The sequence below is a fragment of the Exophiala oligosperma genome (assembly GCF_000835515.1).
Source record: "Exophiala oligosperma strain CBS 72588 unplaced genomic scaffold supercont1.10, whole genome shotgun sequence".
In the NCBI taxonomy this organism is placed as follows: Eukaryota; Fungi; Ascomycota; class Eurotiomycetes; order Chaetothyriales; family Herpotrichiellaceae; genus Exophiala; species Exophiala oligosperma.
The window spans coordinates 1,169,061-1,188,936 of NW_015622827.1; the positions used below are offsets into that span (position 1 = coordinate 1,169,061).

Sequence of the window (19,876 nt, forward strand, 5' to 3'; positions counted from 1 at the left end):
CCCAGGCCACCACGATGGACGTACCGGAACCATCATCGATGATAAATCTGCGGGTAAAGAGGCGAGCGTGCCTCAGCTGCACTAGCGCCAAAGTCAAGTGCACATCTGCGTCGTTGGCCTCAGAATCATGTGAAAGATGTGAAAGATTGGGTAAAGGATGCGTCTATGCAGAGCCTTCGTCTGAGGCAAAAAGATATCGGAGAGAAAGCTCGTGAGTGTCACAAACCCATCTGCAGTCGTTGAAGTGAACTAGGCTCGGTGATTGAGGACACCCTTCCATATACACCAGGTATTTCTTCGGTATAGAACAAGCTAAGTTGTCCTTAGATCTGCTAAGAGACTCGAGGAGAAGGTGGAGCTGTTGTCCACGCAAGTAGCTGCTTTGACACAACACATCCATTCAACCTCAATTCAAGGACCCCGAAGTAATCGCCCTGCCACTGGGATTCTTTATTCCAGCTTTTCGTCCTCGCACGACCGAATAAGTGGAAGTCACTTGGCGTCTTCCGAATCCCTGTCCAGGTCCAGAGACGTTCATAATGATAGCTTGACCAACATTGTTCTACGCGATCTAGGAGGCCTGGCAGCTGCGGATCGTCGACTGGAGACTTTCCGGCGAGAATTCGTCCACTACTTCCCATTTGTGGTTGTGCCTCTCACAGTCAGCCTGGAATCTCTTCGATACGACAGTCCATTCCTCTTCTTATGTATTATGGCCGTCACATCTTTTGAGGATCCCATACTACAGCGCAGATTAGGACTGGAGATCAAGAAGCAAATTTGTGATCGCTTGGTTATGGGTCTTGAAGCTAGTATGGATCTTTTACAAGGTCTTTTGGTATTCGTCACTTGGTATCAATACTTCTGTGTGCCTGGGAAGCATCAATACTTCCTCATGTTACAGCTCTGTGTCAACATGTGCCATGAGTTGAAACTGGACTTGAATGAGAAGGGAAAGAGAGGTCTAGAGGAGGCTCAAACTCAGGTGAAAGCGCGAAATCCCGCAGAGATGAGAGCTCTTCTTGGAACATATTATTTGTCATCCATGTACGCTCTCCCTGCATAATGGCAATTGTTCTGAACCTCGAGCTGACTGTCAACTCTAATAAGGTTATCAATGGTGATGAGAAAACGGACGATAATGCACTACACATCGTATATGGAAGATTGTTGCACATCTCTCTCTCGACTGAGGGATGTTCCCAGCGATCAATTGATCGCGCCATTTGTGGAAACCCAGGTCCTTCAGAGGAAGATCAGTGACGCTTTCTGTTACCACGATATATCTACCTGCGACATAAGAGGGGAGCGCGCACTCCAGATCACTGTCGATTCTTTCGCCCGTGAAATTGATGGACTTAAAAAGGGCATTGGCTCAACAAACAGAAACGCTATTCTGGTCCAACACCTTCACTTCCTGGAAGTCTGGATTCGTGAAGTTGCGCTCTATAGCGAGCTTTGGCAAACCCCTTTTATGCCTACCCGACTCACTCAACCAGAGACTAGGCACTCAATTCAGCTCTCAATGCAGCGGACCAATATGCTGTGGCAACTCGTCACAGCAACTGTCTCATTTCAGGATTGGAGTCTGTCAGTTGAGAATGCCGAGCTACTTCGTTTTCCATTCTCTTGGTGGGAAGAGCATTCTTACGTCGTCATCGTTCAAATCAAGACTGTTTTCCTGGACTGTGGGGCTGGTATCACAGGAAATGAACAGATAACAGAATCGCTAGAAGCTGACTTCAGGAGAGCTGCTGAAAAGGAAGTCATAATACCTCATGTGCTGGATGTGTATAGGAGGAAATTGGCCACAGTGACAACGCAGCTTGCTGATGATGACGGCCACAGGGACATGGTGCATAATTATGGGGTTTTGCTCAAAAGCATACAATCTGGGTACGAAAACCGAATTGGGGCCGAGGATAGACCTGCTCCGGGGCAATTTGAAACGCAGCAAAAACGGTCAGCCCTTTCACAGCTGTCGCACCCGGAAGTCAGGAGTATGGACATACACGGATCGATACCGCCAGCAGTCAGCACAAATTATGCGGAGCTAGAACCAGGTGACCCGAACACTTCTTCTGCAAGTCAACTGGACATGCAATTTGATTTGGCCGAACCTGGATTTGACGACTTCGTGTGGGACACGATGATGAATGATTTCTCATTCTTCACGCCCCAAAATCTTTGATTTCTCACCGAGGTTGGCTCACGCAGGCTTGGAATCATCATCAAAGCTGTATCGATACACATTGAAAGGACATATCAAGTGGACGGAGACGCGGCACCAGACGGGTCCTATCATGGCTTTCGGATCTACCAACAGTGCGGATCCAGCACCACGAGAAAGGGCAAAGAAAGCCGAAGGAACCCCATCGATGACGGGTAAAATATCGTGCTTAAGCATTTTAGAACTCGTATAATTATTCCTCATCTTCAATGTAAGGAGTACAGGGTCTTTCAGGGACAAAGAATTAGAGTCTGCAGTCTATTCAGACCCTATGCTGGTGAGATTGAAGACGATGTCTGTCTTCATTGGTTTGACGGGCCCGTGCTCGACTCGTTGCACTGTTCGCCCTCTCTCTTACCGACAGCGCAGGGGTCAAAGACCGAGTCAAATTGTCTAGGTAGCGACTGGTTGAATCTCGCAGTTGTGTAGGCTATTGTTGTTGTCATTGATGTTGTTGAGGAGCAGGGTTATTCCCAGCACCGCCGCCGCCGCCGCCACTGCTGCTGTTGCTGTTGCTGGTACCGCTACCGCTGCTGTTACTAGGTGTGTGACGCCGACTTTGAGTTCCCGCCGTCGGAGCTTGAATCTGGTTGTGCTTCTGGACCGACCGCTTCTGCCGCCGAACCAAGAGTAGACAGATCCTTTGTCCCTTGTTTTGTTGTCTGAGGTGGTGCGCCATTTGATGAACTGTTCTTCATCTTGACATCTTCACCATTTTGGGCCTTGGAAGATGTTTCTTTTTGGTGATTGAAATAATCAATGATGGTGTACGCAACCAAAGCCCAGAACCAAATACACACCGCCGCAGCAGTCGTGAAGAACATTACGGGTATGAGCACGAGTAGTGCAAAGCCAATGACCGGTACAACGAATAAAAGTCCACCGATGATCCCGACTAAGATCCCGGCCAGTACAGAAAAAATAAAAACCGACACCGTGATACAGATGAAAAGAATCAACGGTAGACCACTCAACGCGACCTGTGAAGCTAGAAATCCGGCGAGATACGGCCTTTCCGTGGCGAAGGTGATGATTCGGGTCTTCCATCGTTCTCGTTTTTGAGGCGGCGGCAAGTATCTATCCATGACATTGCCACCGACGGCGACGGTCTTGTTGACGACGCCTTGTAGGGTTCCAGTCAGACGACCGCCGAGGCTCGAGTCTGTGTTGTCTGTGGCTGTTTCTCCGCCGACCGACGAAGACGACTGAATCTGTACAGATTTCTCGGAAGTCATTATTTTTGGCGATAGGTTTGGTCTCCCAAGACTAACAGTAGGTAGATACCAAAGGAAGAGGGGATGATGAGTGCCAGGTGGTCGGTCCCTCACTGCCGCGAGGATTAAGAGAGTTTTCAAGGAGTCGAGTGTGTACTGCTTGTACTGTTTATCCTTGGGAAGTGTTACCACGACGTTGGAGGAGATAGTAATCTTGTTGATGCAAGGGAACCTGAGTTTGTTATGATTGCAGAAAAGTGTAGATTCTACCTGAGATGTCAGTTGTTGATGTCAATGTCTAATTAAGGTCATTGTCATTGTCAATGTCATATGTCATAATATGTGGCTTGTGGCTTTTCTTTCACATGCCACGTCAAGAATAAAGTAATTGTGGCGCAGTCGCATATCGAATGCCACAACGACACAAAGTAGATGGAGACAATTTGAAGTTCATTTCTGATTGATCAGCCGCAACAACACTATGAGCACTTTTCTCCTCTCAGCGTTGTCTCTTTTGTTGTCGTTGCAGCCTTGCAGTTTGTTCGCTGCCGCCGGAAATCAGCTCTTCTGCCCTTTGGGCCGTTTCATGACTTCATTTTCATCCCAGCGACAACTTCACTTCGTACTCCCATGAACCAGCACTGTAAGTAGAGCCTAAATGGCCCTGTCGTCGGACCCAAACCTCCCTCCTCAATTCCCCTGCTCCTGCTCCTTCTCCCGCCCCTGCTCCCGCAGTCTCCTCAATTGCTCCCGAACCTCCCCAAGCTCTCGTTGAGCTTCCTCCTTGGCGGTGCGCTCATCGTCCCGTTCGTCCTCCATGTCATTCCTCTCGGTGAAGTGGTCCCACTTCTCCTCGGTGACCTGGTCAAGTTGCTCGGTGAGCGACGCAACTTGCCCACGAAGCTTCTCCACTTCGCCGTCCTTCTTGCTTGTCACCTGGTCGAGCAGAGCCGCATTCATTTGTCGCGACGCGGCCGATAGATCAGCACGCGCCTGAAGTTCTCTAGCGACGCCCTCGAGGTAAGAATTTCGATGTCTTAGGGCTGCGTTGCCCTCTTCCAGATGTCGAGTGATGTTCTCCAGCTGCTGAATGTGCACGGCCATGTCACGGCGTGTCCCTTCAGCGTCCAATCTGTGCTGGTCGAGAACTTGCACGTGTCGTCTGAGCTCCACGTTCTCTCGTTCCAGCGCTTGGCATTGACTGTCGACCTCTTGGAATTGTATCGACATGGTCTGGAGTGCCTGTCGAACGTTCTTGGTCTCCTTTTCGAGACGAGACTTCTCCCGCTGTGCCGTTGCTTTGACCTGCTCGAGTTCTCGATGCAGGTCTTCAACCTCTTGCTCCTTCACAGCCAGCTGACACTGTTCAAAGTCTGGGAAAGGCTCCAGATCTGGATCACGCTGTGGGAATGCGAAACGGTTGCCTTCTGACGCAGGAGGAGGCGAACTGGTTGTCGATCCTGTGTTAGGATCGGAGAAGACTCTTTCGACACCGGTTGAGGTTGATTCAAAGACACGATGACTCTTTGCCGGATGAGCATCGTCAGAACCGTTGCCAGCAGCCGCGGCGTGAGGCCGAGTTCGAGGAAGGCTCAGCCGACCACGCGGAGGTGGGGAGACGTTCGCATCGTCACTGTCAGAAGATGTGAACGGTGCTTGTCCATCGATGTTGTTGTGGACGGTCGTCTCAGTCTCAGATTGAGAGTCGCTGAGATAGTCATCTTCGTCATTCACATTCTGAAGATGACTTGGCACACTGGCAACGACTGCCGGTGGAGGTCCGCTGTATGCAGAGGTTGTGGTTTGTCTGATGGGCTCTGCTGTCCCAGCCCGAGTCTCAACGCTGTTTGTCCACGTTGAAAAAACGACTTCAGAAGGGAACAACGTTCTGCATTGCTGTCGTCTTGCATGTTGTTGTCCCACCAGTGTTGTGGGCTTCAGGAAGGGGTTCGACGTCTCAAGTCCTTTGATTGATGATTGCACCTTTTCAAGGATCCAATCATACTTGCCAACTTGAGGTTGTCGTTCTTCGGAAAGAAGAAATTTCTGCACCTCGGCGGTAAGAGTTCCAGAGACTGTCTTGATATGAGGCAGTCGAGGGCATGGTGCTGGAACATTCTTGTTGTCAAGCGTTGTGTGATGTTTCTAGGTGTCATGGTCAGCCACGCGTCTCAAACTGGCGTCTATCGCATGGTAAACGCCGGACATCACTCACCTTGACGATGGCGTCAATTGCAGATGTTCCCACGCGAGTCAGTGGGTATTTGATGGCCTCTGGCAGCATTTTGAATGGCTGGAGAGCCGCTGACAGAAGAAGGCGGTACATGACTGTTTACTGAGAGGAGAATAAGGCCTGTCAAACCTTTGTTTCCACTAGATGGTACTCACGATCGAGAGGGATTTCTGTGTTGGGACGGAAATCAGGTGCCAGAGCGAACCAAAAGCGGTCAGTCTTCACGATGCTGAGTTCAAGGAGACGATGAGTCAAGGCTTGAGTCGCGACAGAAAGAGATTCTGGTAAGTGGTATCGGTGATGAGAGAGGAAGATAGAAGAAGACCTGGGGAAGAAGGAGGAAGTGGTAGATGTTGTGGTTCGCGGCGGCAAGGCAGTAAGTAACAGGGGCAATAAACAAGGCTGTGAATATGTATATAGGGTTAATGAACACAGGATGCACATACACCATGCAACGCATGTGGCGGTGTGTGAAGACAGAATTCCAGCTTGGAAAGATGGCGCAATGGGCAGTAGCTTGGGCAACAACAACAGACGAGTAGTAAATGCATGTAAGTTGAGTTTCGTGATATCCCGAGTGCAGATAGCCGTAGTGATGAAAGCGAAGATACCAAACATGCCTACCTGTCTTGAAAGGCAACACGTTTTTGAGAAGGGTCTGCAAGTCTTTGGTGCGTTTTCAAGAACAATCAAAGAAGGGACAAGGTGTTTGATACACACGAGAGAAGAGAGCCGGTTGTTTGTGGTGAGTGGAGATGAATGTATTGGGGACCGGATGACAACTAGCAATCAATTATCGTCGCAAGCCGTCAAGATGATGATTGCACAGAGTCTCAGCCTTGTTTCAGACCATCGGTATAAAATGCTGTACATATATATAGATATACATATGTGTGTGTTTTGAGGGCTTTCTTCGTGGCTGGCTCTTTATTTTAAACATTCTCGCCTGCGGCCCTGCGGATGCAGGATATGATAAAGTCCGGATTGCTCAAGAATGGGGAGTGACCCTCTTGACATCGTTCGACTTGGAAAGCGCCCTCTGCTTCCGCGATGATTCGTTCTTGGATGCTTGGTAACAAGGCAAGGTCGTTCTCGGTGACGATGTAAGTGCTCGGGATCTCTTTGTATGGAGTCCATGTGGCTGGCGTGATCAATGTACCGAGAGAATGTGATCCGATCAATTCCAAGGCTTCTTTCACGTCTTTGGGGTCGCAGCGGTTGTATAAGCGCTCTTTGCCGAGTTCTTTGTCGGTCGGCACCAAGTTACCGTCCTAAAACCCTCGTCGTTAGTGTTGTGACAATTGCACTTGAAGAAACCACAGGTCAACATACCTCATCAGCCTTCATAGTCTTCATTTGCATCTCTGCAGCCTTGATTTCCTCTTCAGTAACGGGTTTGCAGGCTTCTTGGAATATCTGGCCCTCCTTGACAGGCACGGAACACATATATATCAGCCTCGTCACAGAGGTCTTGAAGCCCTGCGCTTCTCGCGCCTTCTTGCCCAAGCCCTTGACGCCTTCACCCATCGGAAGACCACCATATGAATGTCCTATGGTAATGACATCCTTGCCCGCATCCAGATTCTGTAACACAGCCTCTCTAACAGCTGCTGCGTCCTTCTCCCACGAAGGAGTTGCTGGCTTAGCATCCACCGAAGGCAGTGATACACCGACAGCGTCGTAGCTGAGTTTGAGTAGTCCGTTGATGACTTTCTTGTAGTGCTGGGGCTTGTGCCACGCTCCGGGGACAAGGACAATTGCAGGTTTTGACATTTTGGTAGTGTTGCGGTGGGTAAAAACTTTTCAAGGTCTGACAGAGAATTGAAATGGAAATCAAAATCTCCGGAAGCTCAAGTACCTCGTAGTTCGAACCTGTCGTTCATATTTATACAGATAGAAGAATTGGCTGTGTTCTTGCCGACATTTGCCGACACTTGTAAACGCAGTGTGGCCTATGAGAGTCTTCGATTGCGAGATCGGGCCCGACCCTTCTCAAGTAGGGGTCAAAACAATGCTGGACTCGGCCTAATGCTGCGCTGTCGTAGCGATTTCGTTGATCATTTGTGGTTGATCTTGGAATCTTTGTTGCAGGAACAAAGACTTGTGTTTGCATGGACAAGGGGTAGTGGTGGTAGCGAAAAAGGTACCAAGATCAAACGTGGCCCGTGCGTTGACAACACCAGGGGTCGGAGCCGACTGCGCGTTTTCTCGTTTTTCTCGTTTTCTGCTGGGGTTTTGTTTGGGCCTCGGAACTCGCTGGTAACGAAGCTTGAAACACAAGATTTTAGGTAGACCAGCATTCAGACAGGATGTCCCCGTGATCTCTCATCAATTGTTGAAGAGCTACACCTGCAATCCTTGACCCACTCACGGTAACTTTTAGGGAGACAAGAGCCTTCATAAGGATACGGACTTGATGATCCCAAACGCCATCGAATATCAGCCCAGAATCGGAAAGTAATTGAAGGTCGATGCTTTGTGCAATTGCCATCTTAAGGGTTGCCACCACCATGGCGGGCGTGATATGACACGCAGTGATTGGAATGTCGGCGCTCAAGCCACTATCTGGCTTCCATGCTCCCGGAGTTGGTAATGTTCTCACGCATTCTACCGTTCGTGTGAGTGCTGAAATGGCTTGCTGCTGATGATGCCGAAGCATCGAGACGAACTTTTGGTACAGAACTTCGTTGCTGGCTGTCATAGACTGTACAGTATCAGTGACAACGAGGACTCCGAGGTACCAAAAGAACATCAGTACAACTAGGTCGAGTGTATTAGCAAATCTCCCGTATCACAGACGTCAACAAAATCGCTAATGGGACCGATACATACCCCAAAACTTGGTAGAGCCGACGGGCAAATGCGCTGTGCTTTCCAGAGGGAAGTCCAGAAGGATATGGTATGTCGCTTCGTAATCATCAATAGCTGCGAAAATCGACGAAGTAGACTTCATTACTGTTTCGCTGGTCCTTGACGCCTCATTTTTGAACCGACTTATCTGTCTCCATACATGAGCGGAGTTTGCGAGTGCTTCTCTGCAGATATCAGGAAAGCCACCTTCCACTTTAATGATATCTGCCTGAGACAACGAGAATTTTCGTTGCCTGGGGATATCTAGCATCCTGCATGGCCGTTGTGTAAAGAGGCTCACCACTGTGTCTCGAAGATATCCAAACCACAGAGCAATGTTCAAGCTTGCTTCGACAAGCCCTGCGTATTCAGAGACAGGGCCTAGGGTGGCACAGTACTTGCGAAGAGGTGCCTCCAGAGCTAACAGCTTGTCCAGACCAAGGTCGAGGAACTCGTGGTCGGATGGGCCAGTTATTTCTTGTGGCACATCGATAGTGTCAAAGAGAAGAGTAGCATACACCACCCTGAAAGAGTAAATTGACCTGGAGTCATTGATTAATGATCGCGCATTATGCCATGCATCAACGAATTCTTCAGTCTCTTGCTGTATGTTTCCGTTGGGCGTTGAAAGAAACGCCCCCAAAGGTGACATAGTGTCAGACATTGACAGCCACTGAAACGAGAATGCTCTCAGAACCGCTTTGAGAATTTCGTCAGAATGCTTCCTATCGGCTGAGCTGAGTGGGATGCCCCATAAATCATTGAAATGATCTAGAAAGCGAAAAGCCCCGATTACTCTCATCCTCGGTGTCGTACTTCCCAGGGGTAGGCGTTGCGATCGTACTTGCAAATCTGATGTATCTGCACATGGCGCAGAGGCGATTCGCGGAGTATTAGAATATGGATCTGAGTCTGGGAGACCCTTGTTGTGAATTTCCCACACGGAAGCGGAATACTTGACATGCGAGGGTGGAATGTTCTCTTCCAATTCGTATCGATATCGGCCTGTATACATGTTGCAATTGTAGTCCAAGAAGACCGAACCAGCTCCAACAGTTATCGTTTCGTATATCTGAGACAAGTGCTCGTCAAGGATAGTCGCATTTGATTTGGAATTCAGCAGGTGCGTTGGGCTGTTGAATGCACAGCCAACGACTGATCTTGTTCTGTATTGCGAATGGTTCTGCGGTGACGCCAATGGAACAACATCACCAGATAGTGCAAGGGAATCTGTGGTTTGGGGGAGTAATAGCGACGTAGACAAATCGAATTGATCGATGCCATCTAGGTCGAAATCAAGCCAAGGTAACAAATCACTGTCACCAGGATCGAAAGCCATTGAAGTTTCAATGGCTGAAACCTCATTGACAATGCCATTACGGACGGTTCTGCTCGAGTCCGATGATTGTGGTGTTAAGCTCGAAGCCTGAGAGTCATTCAGTCGTGCTTTCCTGTCTGCTCGTCCCTTGGATTGGGATGCCGCAAAGTTGAAAGTGCATGTGTATCCCAACCTTTCACAATTGAAGCAGATGCTACTACTGGAATCGCCTTCATTGTTGGGAGTTTCTAACAAACAGCGACGTTTCGAGTGCCGACATTGATCACAGCTCGCATTTTGACGTCGAGAAGAGCGTGTGATGCGTGAGCTGGGCATCGCCCCTAAGGAGCCAAGTGATGTTGATGCGAGGTTGGGCGCACTTAGGCCAAAAGCCAATGCACCTGTGGTATATTCAAAAGGCGCTCTGTTTCAGGGAATGGAAAACTTCTATCATGGTGTAAAGGAGCGCGAGGCACTTGCTGAATGTCTACCGTCAGTCGTATGAAGCTGATTTTGATCTCATCTTTCGAGTGGAAGCCAAGAATGCACGGATGTAGCGTAACTAGCGGTAAGTACAGTATTAGTTATTTGTTAAGCGACGCATTAGGGCTCAATAGGGCTGAAGACCACTATAAGAGGCAGGTGGTGGTCGCCTAAATCGTTGGCCGGGGCGTAACTTTCTAGTTAAACGACGCCAGCAACGCGCCCTACAGCGGTTACCTAAATTCTTACAGTCGCCGCTTAGACAATACTTGTGTCTGAATGAGTCAGCGAAAGAAAAGGAATAGGGCAGCGAGTGCATTTCCTTACTACCCCTTTTCTCACTCACAAAGTGAAGCTTGAGGAGAGCATTACGGAGTAAAGAGTTGCATAACCTGACTGCGCCCACTCGGAGACTAGCCCGAGGGGGCCAGGAATGGATTCTGGTTAACCTGAACATCCCTCTGTGGGTGCTGTTTGAAAACCTAGATGAAGATTGAATCGCAGCCTCCTGGGCTGTCTATGTCTATGCTGATGATGCTAACTGAATTATGATAGCCCAACAGTCCGGAAACGCACTGCCAATATTTCAATTGCACGCTCAGCATGGCGTCTGCCACAGACATCATCACTTACGTGGGTGTTCCGCTGGCCGTCCTCGGCGTGTTACCCATCCTCTACACTTTTATGCTCGCGGTCCTCACACAACGACGGATCCGCGCTTCATTGCTCAGACACGGTCACCGACCAGTCAGCAGGACCCGCCCCAACGATGGTTTTACCATTCGAAGTTCTCCCATGACAAGTCTCATCGAGGTGGAATTGCCTAGATACACCATTGCACCACTGGAGAGAAACCATGACGACTACTGGAAGTCTACCGACTCGGGTGAGGATCAGACGGAGGAAGATCACAGACTGCTAGGAAGGGCGGAAACTACAATGAGCATGATGGAGGAAGGCCGCGTATTGGGGTTCCTCCGTGGTGGCAGTTGGAGGGCGTTCCACTGGAAGAGGTTGATCGTAGGCAGAAAACTGTATAGGATACAATATGAAGATGAGCTTCGCGAACCACCTGCCGAGACTGAATTTTCTGAACTCGTCCATTTCCTGCTCGACTGGGGTGCTATACCTGACGCAATGGGTTGGGAAAAACTCAAGTCGGGCGGATTGTGGACTCCTGCTGGAACGATCCTTCTACGCAAGCCAGGAGATGAGGAAGACAAGACGGGAAGGAATACAGACTGGGTGTTGAGAACAACCGTGCCAGATGAGAGCGACGGAATCCTGAGTGTCACCATCCGATGGACGAAAGAAATGGCTGCATTGGCAAATACCCGAGGCGTCGCGAGTCTGCCTCCAGGCTGGGGACGACTCGACCAGCCCCAACAACTCGAGCCACGGGACAAGCTCAAGGAGGAAACCAAAGATCTACCATCTCGAATCGAGGAAATGAAAGCCGCAGACAAATACAGCATGGATAGCTCGAGTCTTCGGTTCCGAACAGAAGATAACCGCGTGCAACGAGTCCACTGGGAACAAAAGCACATTGAGACAGGTTTTATCAGTGAACCCTTTCCAACATATGAACGGTCGATGGCATCTCTCTGGTTCACATGTGCATCATCAGCCTTACTATCCCGCAAACAGTCCAACGGCGGCCTGTGGGCATTTGACATCCCAGCGGACGTTCGAACATTTGTCCGTAAAGAGTCGATCCCCTGCGGCATCCTAGTAACACTAGGCATCCTCGCCGAAACAGACGCGCCGCAATGGTCGTCGGAACCGGAGAGCGCATTACGTGATGCGACAATCAACATGTCGAACAAGCACTTGCAACGTTTCCAGGCACGAGTTGCTGCCGAACGACTCGAAGCCACCATGGCCCCTGAGCAAGCGAGAATACACCGCATGAACCGAGAAGCGGCCGAGCGACGCGATCAAATGAACGATATGACTGAGTCGTTCCGGGCCCGTGAAGAGCGCATCGAGCGTCGCCTTCAAGAAGCAATCGGGAGTCCCCGCATGAGCATCAAGGCCGTCTCCGAGGCATGTCTCGCTTGGCTGATCCAACAAGGCGAAGTAGGTCGCGAGTGGACGGTGGACCAAGTTGCTGAGGCTGTGCTCTATCTCCTTGTGGTCGACCGAAGCAGCAACGACGAAGGTGAGGCAAAGAAAATCTCCAAGATCCTCGACGAGTGGCAGTCCTGGGCCGCAGCGGGAGGCATGAAGAAGCAACAAGTAAAACTGCTCGAGGAGAATAAGACGGCGTTTTGCTTTGCTGCAGCCCTTGTAGCTATTGTGAGCGAGAGTACGGAATCCAACACCGGCCACGGAAAGGGGGGTGCAGATATGTTGGAGTGCTTGAGACTATGGCGAAAGGTGCGCCTAGGATGAGGAAGAACTTGTCCTTGTAACATAGTGTACCACGTAACGATCTTACCCTATTCAATGATTGCAGTCGCTGTGTCCTTACCCGAAGTTTGACGCTCGTGTTAGAGTCGCACCCTGCGGTAGTTGAAAGCGGAAAAGCTACGGGGTATTGAGATGTGAGATGTATTCTTTGAATTTGTTCTGACGATGTATACCAGAGTAGCGCCTCGAGTCGTCGAGTGAGAATCTACGTTGAAGTATTTAGACATCGGAGTCCGGAGAATCTTGAGACCGATATTGCTTCGGTGGTTGACCGGCTTACTCCATGGTATTTGATTTGCGTCCATTTGATATCACAACCTTGCGTGCTCACGAGAGATAAGACATGATCGTGTCATCTAAGGAGTCCCTTGTTTGTTTCTGTAATAAACTATCAGGACGTTTTCTGGGTAAATAAGTCAGCAACTATCACGCTCACTACTCGCCCTGCCATTGTATCAAACAAATCCCCTTTTGTTGGATATCCACGAGACGAGGCTTTCCGCACGACATCATTGGTGATAATGGACAAGCGGAGCTTCTTGATCCTTATCACATCATTTCAAATGACAGTATAAGAAGACTCTTGTGCTACAACAATGCAGCAAATCGAGCTCAGAGCCCTGCAGGACGGGTGCTCTCGACGAGGCTCGACCAATTCCGAGCGTTCGGATTCGGAGACGATATATTTCAGAGGTACACTCCCCGAAGCGAAAGCAGTCAGCAGCACAGCTGGAGATGAGTACTCGCCGACCGACGAGGAATTGAAGACTCTCCCACGCGTGGCCGACCGCATCTCGTGGAGCGTCTACACGGTCGCATTCGTCGAGCTCTGCGAACGCTTTTCGTATTACGGCACTCAGATCCTGTTTCAGAACTTTGTTCAGCGGAAACGACTCACGCCCACGGGCGCGGCGCTGAACCCTAGCGGCGACTCGAACAACAACCCTGGCGCACTCGGTCGAGGACAACAGACGGCGACGGCTCTCAGCACTTTTTTTGCTTTTTGGTGCTATGTCACACCTCTGCTGGGCGCGTGGCTCGCCGATACTTATTTTGGAAGGTAAAGTCTCCAGCACACGATATGTATATATCTCTCTCACTCGCTTCTACCATCCTAACAAGGCCCTCTCTGTCTCATGTTTCTCCTATTGGAGAGTCGTCTCGGTAGCAGACGAGCTAATGCAAAGTGTGCGTGTATATTCAGGTACAAAATGATCATGATATCCATTCTTTGTGCTCTGGCAGGACACTTCATCCTCGTTGCCGGCGCCACACCTTCGTCCCTACAACACCCCGACTCGGCGCTGGCAAAATTCATCGTGGGCATTATCGTCTTCGGCCTCGGGACGGGAGGTTTCAAACCCAACATTTCGCCCTTGATCGCGGAGCAAATCGTCGTCGACGGCAAACTTCGCATCGAGACCGGCTCAAAAGGCGAGCGCGTCATTGTCGACCCGGCCCAAACGTCGGCGCGGGTCTACAACTGGTTCTACCTCTTCATCAACATCGGCGCGTTGCTTGGCCAGCTCTCAATGTCCTACGCGGCCTTGTACATAGGATACTACCTCGCCTTCCTCCTGCCGACAATCCTGTTCCTACTTTGCCCTCTCGTTCTCATCGTGTTCAAGAAAACCTATCGTCTCAACCCACCCCAGGGCTCCGTGCTCGGACCGGCCCTTCACTTCATCTTCTACGCCACGAGGGGTCGATGGTCCTTCAACCCTATCCGCACGATACGTAACCTTCGGACGCACGATGTCTGGAACGCGGCGCGACCGTCGCGGATACCTGCCGGCCGTCGACCGAACTGGATGACGTTCGACGACGCCTGGGTCGCCGAGCTGCGTCGGGGTGTGCAGGCGTGTACCGTCTTCCTCTGGATGCCCGTCTACTGGCTCACGTACAACCAGCTCCAGAACAACCTGATCTCGCAGGCCGACACGATGCGGCACACCGGCATCCCACCGGAGATCGTGAGCAACTTTGACCCTCTCGCGCTGATCATCCTCATTCCATTGTGCGACCTTCTCGTCTACCCTGCCCTGCGCAAGTCCGGGTGGGTTCGCGTCACGCCGATCCGTAAAATCACGCTGGGGTTCTGGTTCGGGAGCGCCGCCATGATCTACGCCGCCTCTTTGCAGCGGTACATTTACACACACAACGAGTGCGGAATGTATCCTAACGAGGGGCTACCTTCGAATAGCAACCGTGCCGGTGGTGGTCCCGGTGCCGCAGCGGGTGTTGAAGACTGCGCGCCCGCCGATGTGAGTATATGGTGGCAAACACCCATATACGTTCTCATAGCGACGAGCGAGATTCTCGCCAGCGTGACGGTGCTGGAGTACGCCTTCACCAAAGCCCCGCGGAACATGAGGAGCATGGTGCAGGCGTTCGGCCTGTGCATGACTGCGGCAGCCAACATCATTGGAGAAGCATTGATTTGGCTCGCGAGGGATCCGTTGCTTGTATGGAACTATGCACTTATGGGCGTCGTCGCTGCGGTTGCTGGTGGACTGGTGTGGAAGGTCCATGGGCATTTGGACGACGTGGAGGATGCGATGAATCTGTTGCCTGAGGGGCACGTTGGTGTCGAGACTACGAGGGGAGCAAGTGTGGATCTTAGACGGCGTAGAGAGAGTATGGATGAAGAAGGTTCGGATGGGAGTGAGGCAGAGGAGGAGGATCAGCTTATGCAAAATGTTCGGACCTGAATGGTCGACGGAATGCATATTAGCATGTATTATTTTTGGGAAAAGTTCTTGTCATAACCCTATAGATATGACCAGGCATGTGATGGAGCATAACGAAACAATGCAATAAGCCTCTGATCGGTCAAATGCGTGTTTTTGTTCATTCAGAAATCCCCAAACGCCGTCAAAGCGAATAATAGACCAAAGCTAATTTTGAACGCCGCATTGTCGTTGATCGCACTTCGCAGGTCGATGTTCTTGAAATACCGTTGTAGGCGTTCGACCGGGATAAAGTTGTAGCCTTTGCGAGCGGCGTACTGCCAAAAGACGATCCCCAACCCGATTATCAGTGTCAACATGCTTGAGAAAGCCGACAAGACTACCCCCGCCCCTAGACCGAGTATGGCTCCTAAGCTGATCTGCTTGACGGCCGCGGGGTTGAGTGTCCTTCCATCTTTTGTCAATGGGTTTCTGGCATCTCGGGAATGTGTATAGGGAGTACTGCTGAACTCGGCGGCTTGAGGAGAATAAGGTGAGGTGTCCAGTCGAGCTGTGCTTGAGGGATGAAGGAAAGGTGCAGCGCCCAGAGAGGCACCAAACGCGACCAGCACCGGTCGACTGAGTGGTGACCGCACTCGTGCCCTTGCGGCAGTGGGTATTGATTTGGCGATCGAGGGGAATGCGGAGGGTCGGAAGGCTGCTGGTCTGAGAAGCATGATGAACGATCAGGCCCTAGAGTAAGCAAAGAAACTATGACGAGGGAAGGAAGTGAGCGGCGGCGGCGGAGGAACAGGAGGAGGTTGAGGTCAGCAGTGATGACGAGGAGAGAGATTCAAATGGATTATTAGATGATCGTTTCTTTTGTCACTGTGAGTGCATGTTGAGGTCAATTCTCAAGCGTACCGTATGCCGTTGTTTCTGTAGAACGGAGATGCGTACGGGGAGAATTGGTGATGTCATTGCTGTCTCTAGCTACGGCGGAGTATTTGGATCTCTAGGTACCTCGTATTCGCACTCGTATCCCGATACCCCAAAAGTTGTTTCCACTCGGGGCTTATGAAATTCTTTGCAAGCAATCATTACAGCACCACCATCGACGTTGACTGCAGGGACACGATGTCTTGTACATACAATTTGAGCCCTACGGAGCCCTATGGAGTCAATCCGTCAGGCCACACAGCAATAGATCTATTTTCCGAGATTTCAGCTTTGACTACGAGACGGCATACACGTTCCGAAGGGTTCAACTTCGCGCGTACCCAGTGAACCCATTTCGTCTGGTGCAAAACCCACCGAAATCCCCCCATGACTACCTTTTCAGTCCTTGTCGCGTCAGCGGCAACGCCCCAAGATCTCATGCACTAGACTCGGCCATAAAGAGATGATTGGGCATACACGGGCTTTGACCGGAGACCATGTCCACATCGACTGCCATGCCCTTGGTCTGGGGAAAGGGGGTTTTCCCGAACACACACCCTTCTCCAAAACTCCACGCGAGTTGTTATATATCGACAACAAAATCTGTCGTACCCCGTTTGATTCAGTCTTTCATAGCACTCTTGTATCAATATCTTTTCTCTTCCCTTTTGATTCACTTATAAACTCCATCGTCAAGCCCTAAATGGTCGATATGCCACATTCCACCATGGTAAACGGCGATAACGATGGGACTCCGCAAACCAGCCCCACGGTCGTTGAGACGCCTCTCCTGATAGCAGGTGCTGGTCCTGCCGGAGCTGCCCTGGCGTGTTTTCTCTCACATCCACCATATTCGATGACGGGCATCATGATAGCAGCTGCACCTACCACTTCAGACACTCCCAGAGCTCACATCACAAACCCTGCCGCCTTGGAATGTCTCAGAGATATCGATCTCGAAAAGACATGTCTGAGCCAAGCAGTAGAGGGTGATTGTATGATTCACACCCGTTGGTGTCACGACATGACCGGAGAAGAATACGGTCGAATCTATTCGTGGGGCAATGACCCTAAGCGGAAGGGCGAGTACGACGCAGCCACCCCGTGCCACCATGTGGATCTTCCCCAGACGGTCTTTGAACCCATCGTGGTTCAGCGAGCGGCAGCAGAGGGCTGGGATGTTCGTTTCAAGACGAGCCTCCTCAGTTTTGAGAAGGAAGCGAATGGAAAGATTCTCAGCCGAGTTCTTGATGGCTTGACCAAGACCGAATACCTGATCAGGTCAGATTACCTGTTTGGCTGTGACGGTGCTCGAAGCCAGGTCATCAGAGAACTCAAGATTCCCTTGATCAAGAAGCCCGGACAAGGTCTTGCCCTGAACGTTCTGGTCAAGGTAGACTTGAGCGACTTCGTCGAGGCGAGGAAGGGTAACCTTCATTGGGTGTTCCAGCCTGAACGGGAATACCCTGACTTTGCCTGGAGTGGTCTCATCCGAATGGTCAAGCCATGGAACGAGTAAGTTGATCCACTGTCTTTTTGGCTGCACTCACTGACCTATTCCAGGTGGATGTTTATTCTTTTCCCCAAGCCTGGTGCTGAGTGGAAGGAACCGACAATGGAGCAATACACTCAGAGATGCAGGGAGATTGTTGGCCGGGATGACCTGCCTCTGGAGGTCCTCGGTGTGTCCAAGTGGAACATCAACGAGATTGTCGCCGAGTACTATTCAGAAGGCAACATTTTCTGCCTGGGTGATGCAGTTCACCGTCATCCTCCATTCAATGGTCTGGGATCCAACACTTGTGTTCAAGACGCATTTAACCTCGCCTGGAAGATCAAGTATGTCACCCAGGGTCTCGCCTCCCCATCAATCTTGGACAGCTTCAGCACAGAACGACAACCTGTAGGTCTAGGTGTCATCACTCGTGCAAACCAGGGTATCCGTGACCACGTTCCAGTGTGGAGAGAAATGGGTCTGATGGAAGATACGATCGAGCAGAGAATGGCCATCTTCAACAGTCTAAAGGATGCCACGCCTGAAGCTCGCGAGAGGAGGAAAAGGGTCAACGCTGCTATCGAAGGCACGAGCCATGAGTTCCACGGTATCGGAGTGGAAATGAATCATCGATATGAATCTTCCGCTATATACCTGGAGGACGAGGTTAAGGCTGGCCGGGAAAAGCCCGAATGGCCAGAAGACCCCATTCTGCACCACAAAGTCAGCACATTCCCTGGCCATCGTCTGCCTCATGCCTGGTTGAACAAGACGCTGCCGGACAAGGAGCATACCTCGACGCTGGATCTGGCTGGTCACGGCTCATTCTGCCTGATTACTGGTATTGGAGGTGAAAAATGGATCGAAGCAGCCAAGAAAGTAGGCGGTGAGCTTGGTGTGGAAATCAATGCTTATAGCATTGGCTGGGGACAAGAGTGGGTGGATGTATATCGTGACTGGTGAGTACAACACTACGGAATAGTTGAGCAATGTGACTGACAATCTGTTTCAGGGAGCGAAGAAGAGAAATTGAAGAGGATGGCTGCATCCTCGTGCGGCCAGATCGATTTATCGCCTGGCGGTCGATGGAAATGAATAGTGACGGTGAAGGCAAATTGCGGGAGGTACTGAAGAAGGTATTGGGACGATCATGATGTTTTCCAGCCCTATTTGATTTGCAACTGTTGGCATTCTTGTTGTGGCGAGTTTCAGCAACACTGGTTATCTAGTTTTCTTGATTAGGATCTCGGTCATGGTTTGTTCATGTCATCTTCGAACCGGGAAAATCACATTTGGCGAATACGTGTGATAGACCTAGATGAGACTCTTGTGTAAAGTGCCTGGGAAATTTCCCCCTGTTGCCGCCAAAATATCTGGTGGAGTTCTACAAATGGAAATATGAATGAAGACCATACCATGAAATCGGGGCCCCGTGTCCAGTCTTACACTAGCGATCTTTGTTGGTGATGCCCCGTATTTGTTTCATTTAAAGGGGACCAGCTCGGTATGCAACATAAGGAGTTAACAGCTTCTCAGAGCAGTAGTTTTCGGCTGACAGCCCATAATAGGAATCTTCACCTTCAGACCAAGTTCTACAAGGCTCGAGCGAAAAGAAAGTAATTGTTCGTTGTTGTTCACCCTGCGCGCAACGCTAACCCATTCTTGGGGGGAAAGTGTTAACGGACATTTGGTCTAAATCCGCACACTAGGGCGCAAAGGGTTAGTCTTGCGCGGTTCACCATATCAAGGATCCGTCTCTCTCCATCGATGCGAGGCCGAAAATCTCCTGCTTCTACTATACTACTTCATCATGCTCGGTCATTGTCACTGTATGCTCGGGGATACGGTCGGCGTATTGGCTCGGCTCAGACCATTAATGTCGACGTCAACCATAGTGTTTCGGGCGAGACTACAGCTCCAGATATGGACGAGAGAAAGGGTATATATAGGTGAGTGCCGAAGGTAGGAAACAAACAAAATCGATCCATCACACAATACAGCTTTCAGGACTACCATCCGTCAAATCAGCGAAT

The 19,876-nt window shown here is 50.5% G+C and overlaps 8 protein-coding genes across 8 annotated transcripts; 3 read left to right on the top strand and 5 right to left on the bottom strand.

Annotated features, from left to right (window-relative positions):
- Positions 1 to 14: 14 nt before the first annotated feature.
- Positions 15 to 2,304, top strand: PV06_09599 (uncharacterized protein; the record flags this gene model as incomplete). Its single annotated transcript, XM_016411057.1, has 3 exons — positions 15 to 211; positions 328 to 1,047; positions 1,111 to 2,304. 3 exons carry the CDS (start codon positions 15 to 17, stop codon positions 2,189 to 2,191), a joined length of 1,998 nt encoding a protein of 665 aa, XP_016258864.1. The 3' UTR covers positions 2,192 to 2,304.
- A 465-nt stretch (positions 2,305 to 2,769) lies between these two features.
- On the bottom strand, positions 2,770 to 3,671 carry PV06_09600 (uncharacterized protein; the record flags this gene model as incomplete). Its single annotated transcript, XM_016411058.1, has 1 exon — positions 2,770 to 3,671. The coding sequence occupies exon 1, from the start codon at positions 3,463 to 3,465 to the stop codon at positions 2,770 to 2,772; it is 696 nt and encodes a 231-aa protein (XP_016258865.1). The 5' UTR covers positions 3,466 to 3,671.
- Positions 3,672 to 4,134: 463 nt separating this feature from the next.
- On the bottom strand, positions 4,135 to 5,728 carry PV06_09601 (uncharacterized protein; the record flags this gene model as incomplete). Its single annotated transcript, XM_016411059.1, has 2 exons — positions 4,135 to 5,589; positions 5,660 to 5,728. 2 exons carry the CDS (start codon positions 5,726 to 5,728, stop codon positions 4,135 to 4,137), a joined length of 1,524 nt encoding a protein of 507 aa, XP_016258866.1.
- An 881-nt stretch (positions 5,729 to 6,609) lies between these two features.
- PV06_09602 (uncharacterized protein) lies at positions 6,610 to 7,450 on the bottom strand (the record flags this gene model as incomplete). The annotated part of the gene is made up of 2 exons (XM_016411060.1): positions 6,610 to 6,948; positions 7,010 to 7,450. 2 exons carry the CDS (start codon positions 7,448 to 7,450, stop codon positions 6,610 to 6,612), a joined length of 780 nt encoding a protein of 259 aa, XP_016258867.1.
- A 511-nt stretch (positions 7,451 to 7,961) lies between these two features.
- On the bottom strand, positions 7,962 to 10,293 carry PV06_09603 (uncharacterized protein; the record flags this gene model as incomplete). Its single annotated transcript, XM_016411061.1, has 2 exons — positions 8,510 to 10,293; positions 7,962 to 8,437 (listed from the first exon to the last, which is right to left on the bottom strand). The coding sequence occupies exons 1-2, from the start codon at positions 10,179 to 10,181 to the stop codon at positions 7,962 to 7,964; spliced, it is 2,148 nt and encodes a 715-aa protein (XP_016258868.1). The 5' UTR covers positions 10,182 to 10,293.
- Positions 10,294 to 10,683: 390 nt separating this feature from the next.
- Positions 10,684 to 12,802, top strand: PV06_09604 (uncharacterized protein). The gene has a single exon (XM_016411062.1). It carries the CDS (start codon positions 10,932 to 10,934, stop codon positions 12,720 to 12,722), a length of 1,791 nt encoding a protein of 596 aa, XP_016258869.1. The 5' UTR covers positions 10,684 to 10,931; the 3' UTR covers positions 12,723 to 12,802.
- Positions 12,803 to 13,072: 270 nt separating this feature from the next.
- Positions 13,073 to 15,451, top strand: PV06_09605 (uncharacterized protein; the record flags this gene model as incomplete). Its single annotated transcript, XM_016411063.1, has 2 exons — positions 13,073 to 13,800; positions 13,945 to 15,451. Exons 1-2 carry the CDS (start codon positions 13,337 to 13,339, stop codon positions 15,449 to 15,451), a joined length of 1,971 nt encoding a protein of 656 aa, XP_016258870.1. The 5' UTR covers positions 13,073 to 13,336.
- On the bottom strand, positions 15,248 to 16,339 carry PV06_09606 (uncharacterized protein). The gene has a single exon (XM_016411064.1). It carries the CDS (start codon positions 16,144 to 16,146, stop codon positions 15,595 to 15,597), a length of 552 nt encoding a protein of 183 aa, XP_016258871.1. The 5' UTR covers positions 16,147 to 16,339; the 3' UTR covers positions 15,248 to 15,594.
- Between the last annotated feature and the right edge of the window lie 3,537 nt (positions 16,340 to 19,876).

Bases quoted from the DNA above. Each gene is read 5' to 3' on its own strand.
- PV06_09606 (XM_016411064.1), bottom strand. From the start codon at position 16,146: ATGCTTCTCAGACCAGCAGCCTTCCGACCCTCCGCATTCCCCTCGATC.
- PV06_09604 (XM_016411062.1), top strand. From the start codon at position 10,932: ATGGCGTCTGCCACAGACATCATCACTTACGTGGGTGTTCCGCTGGCC.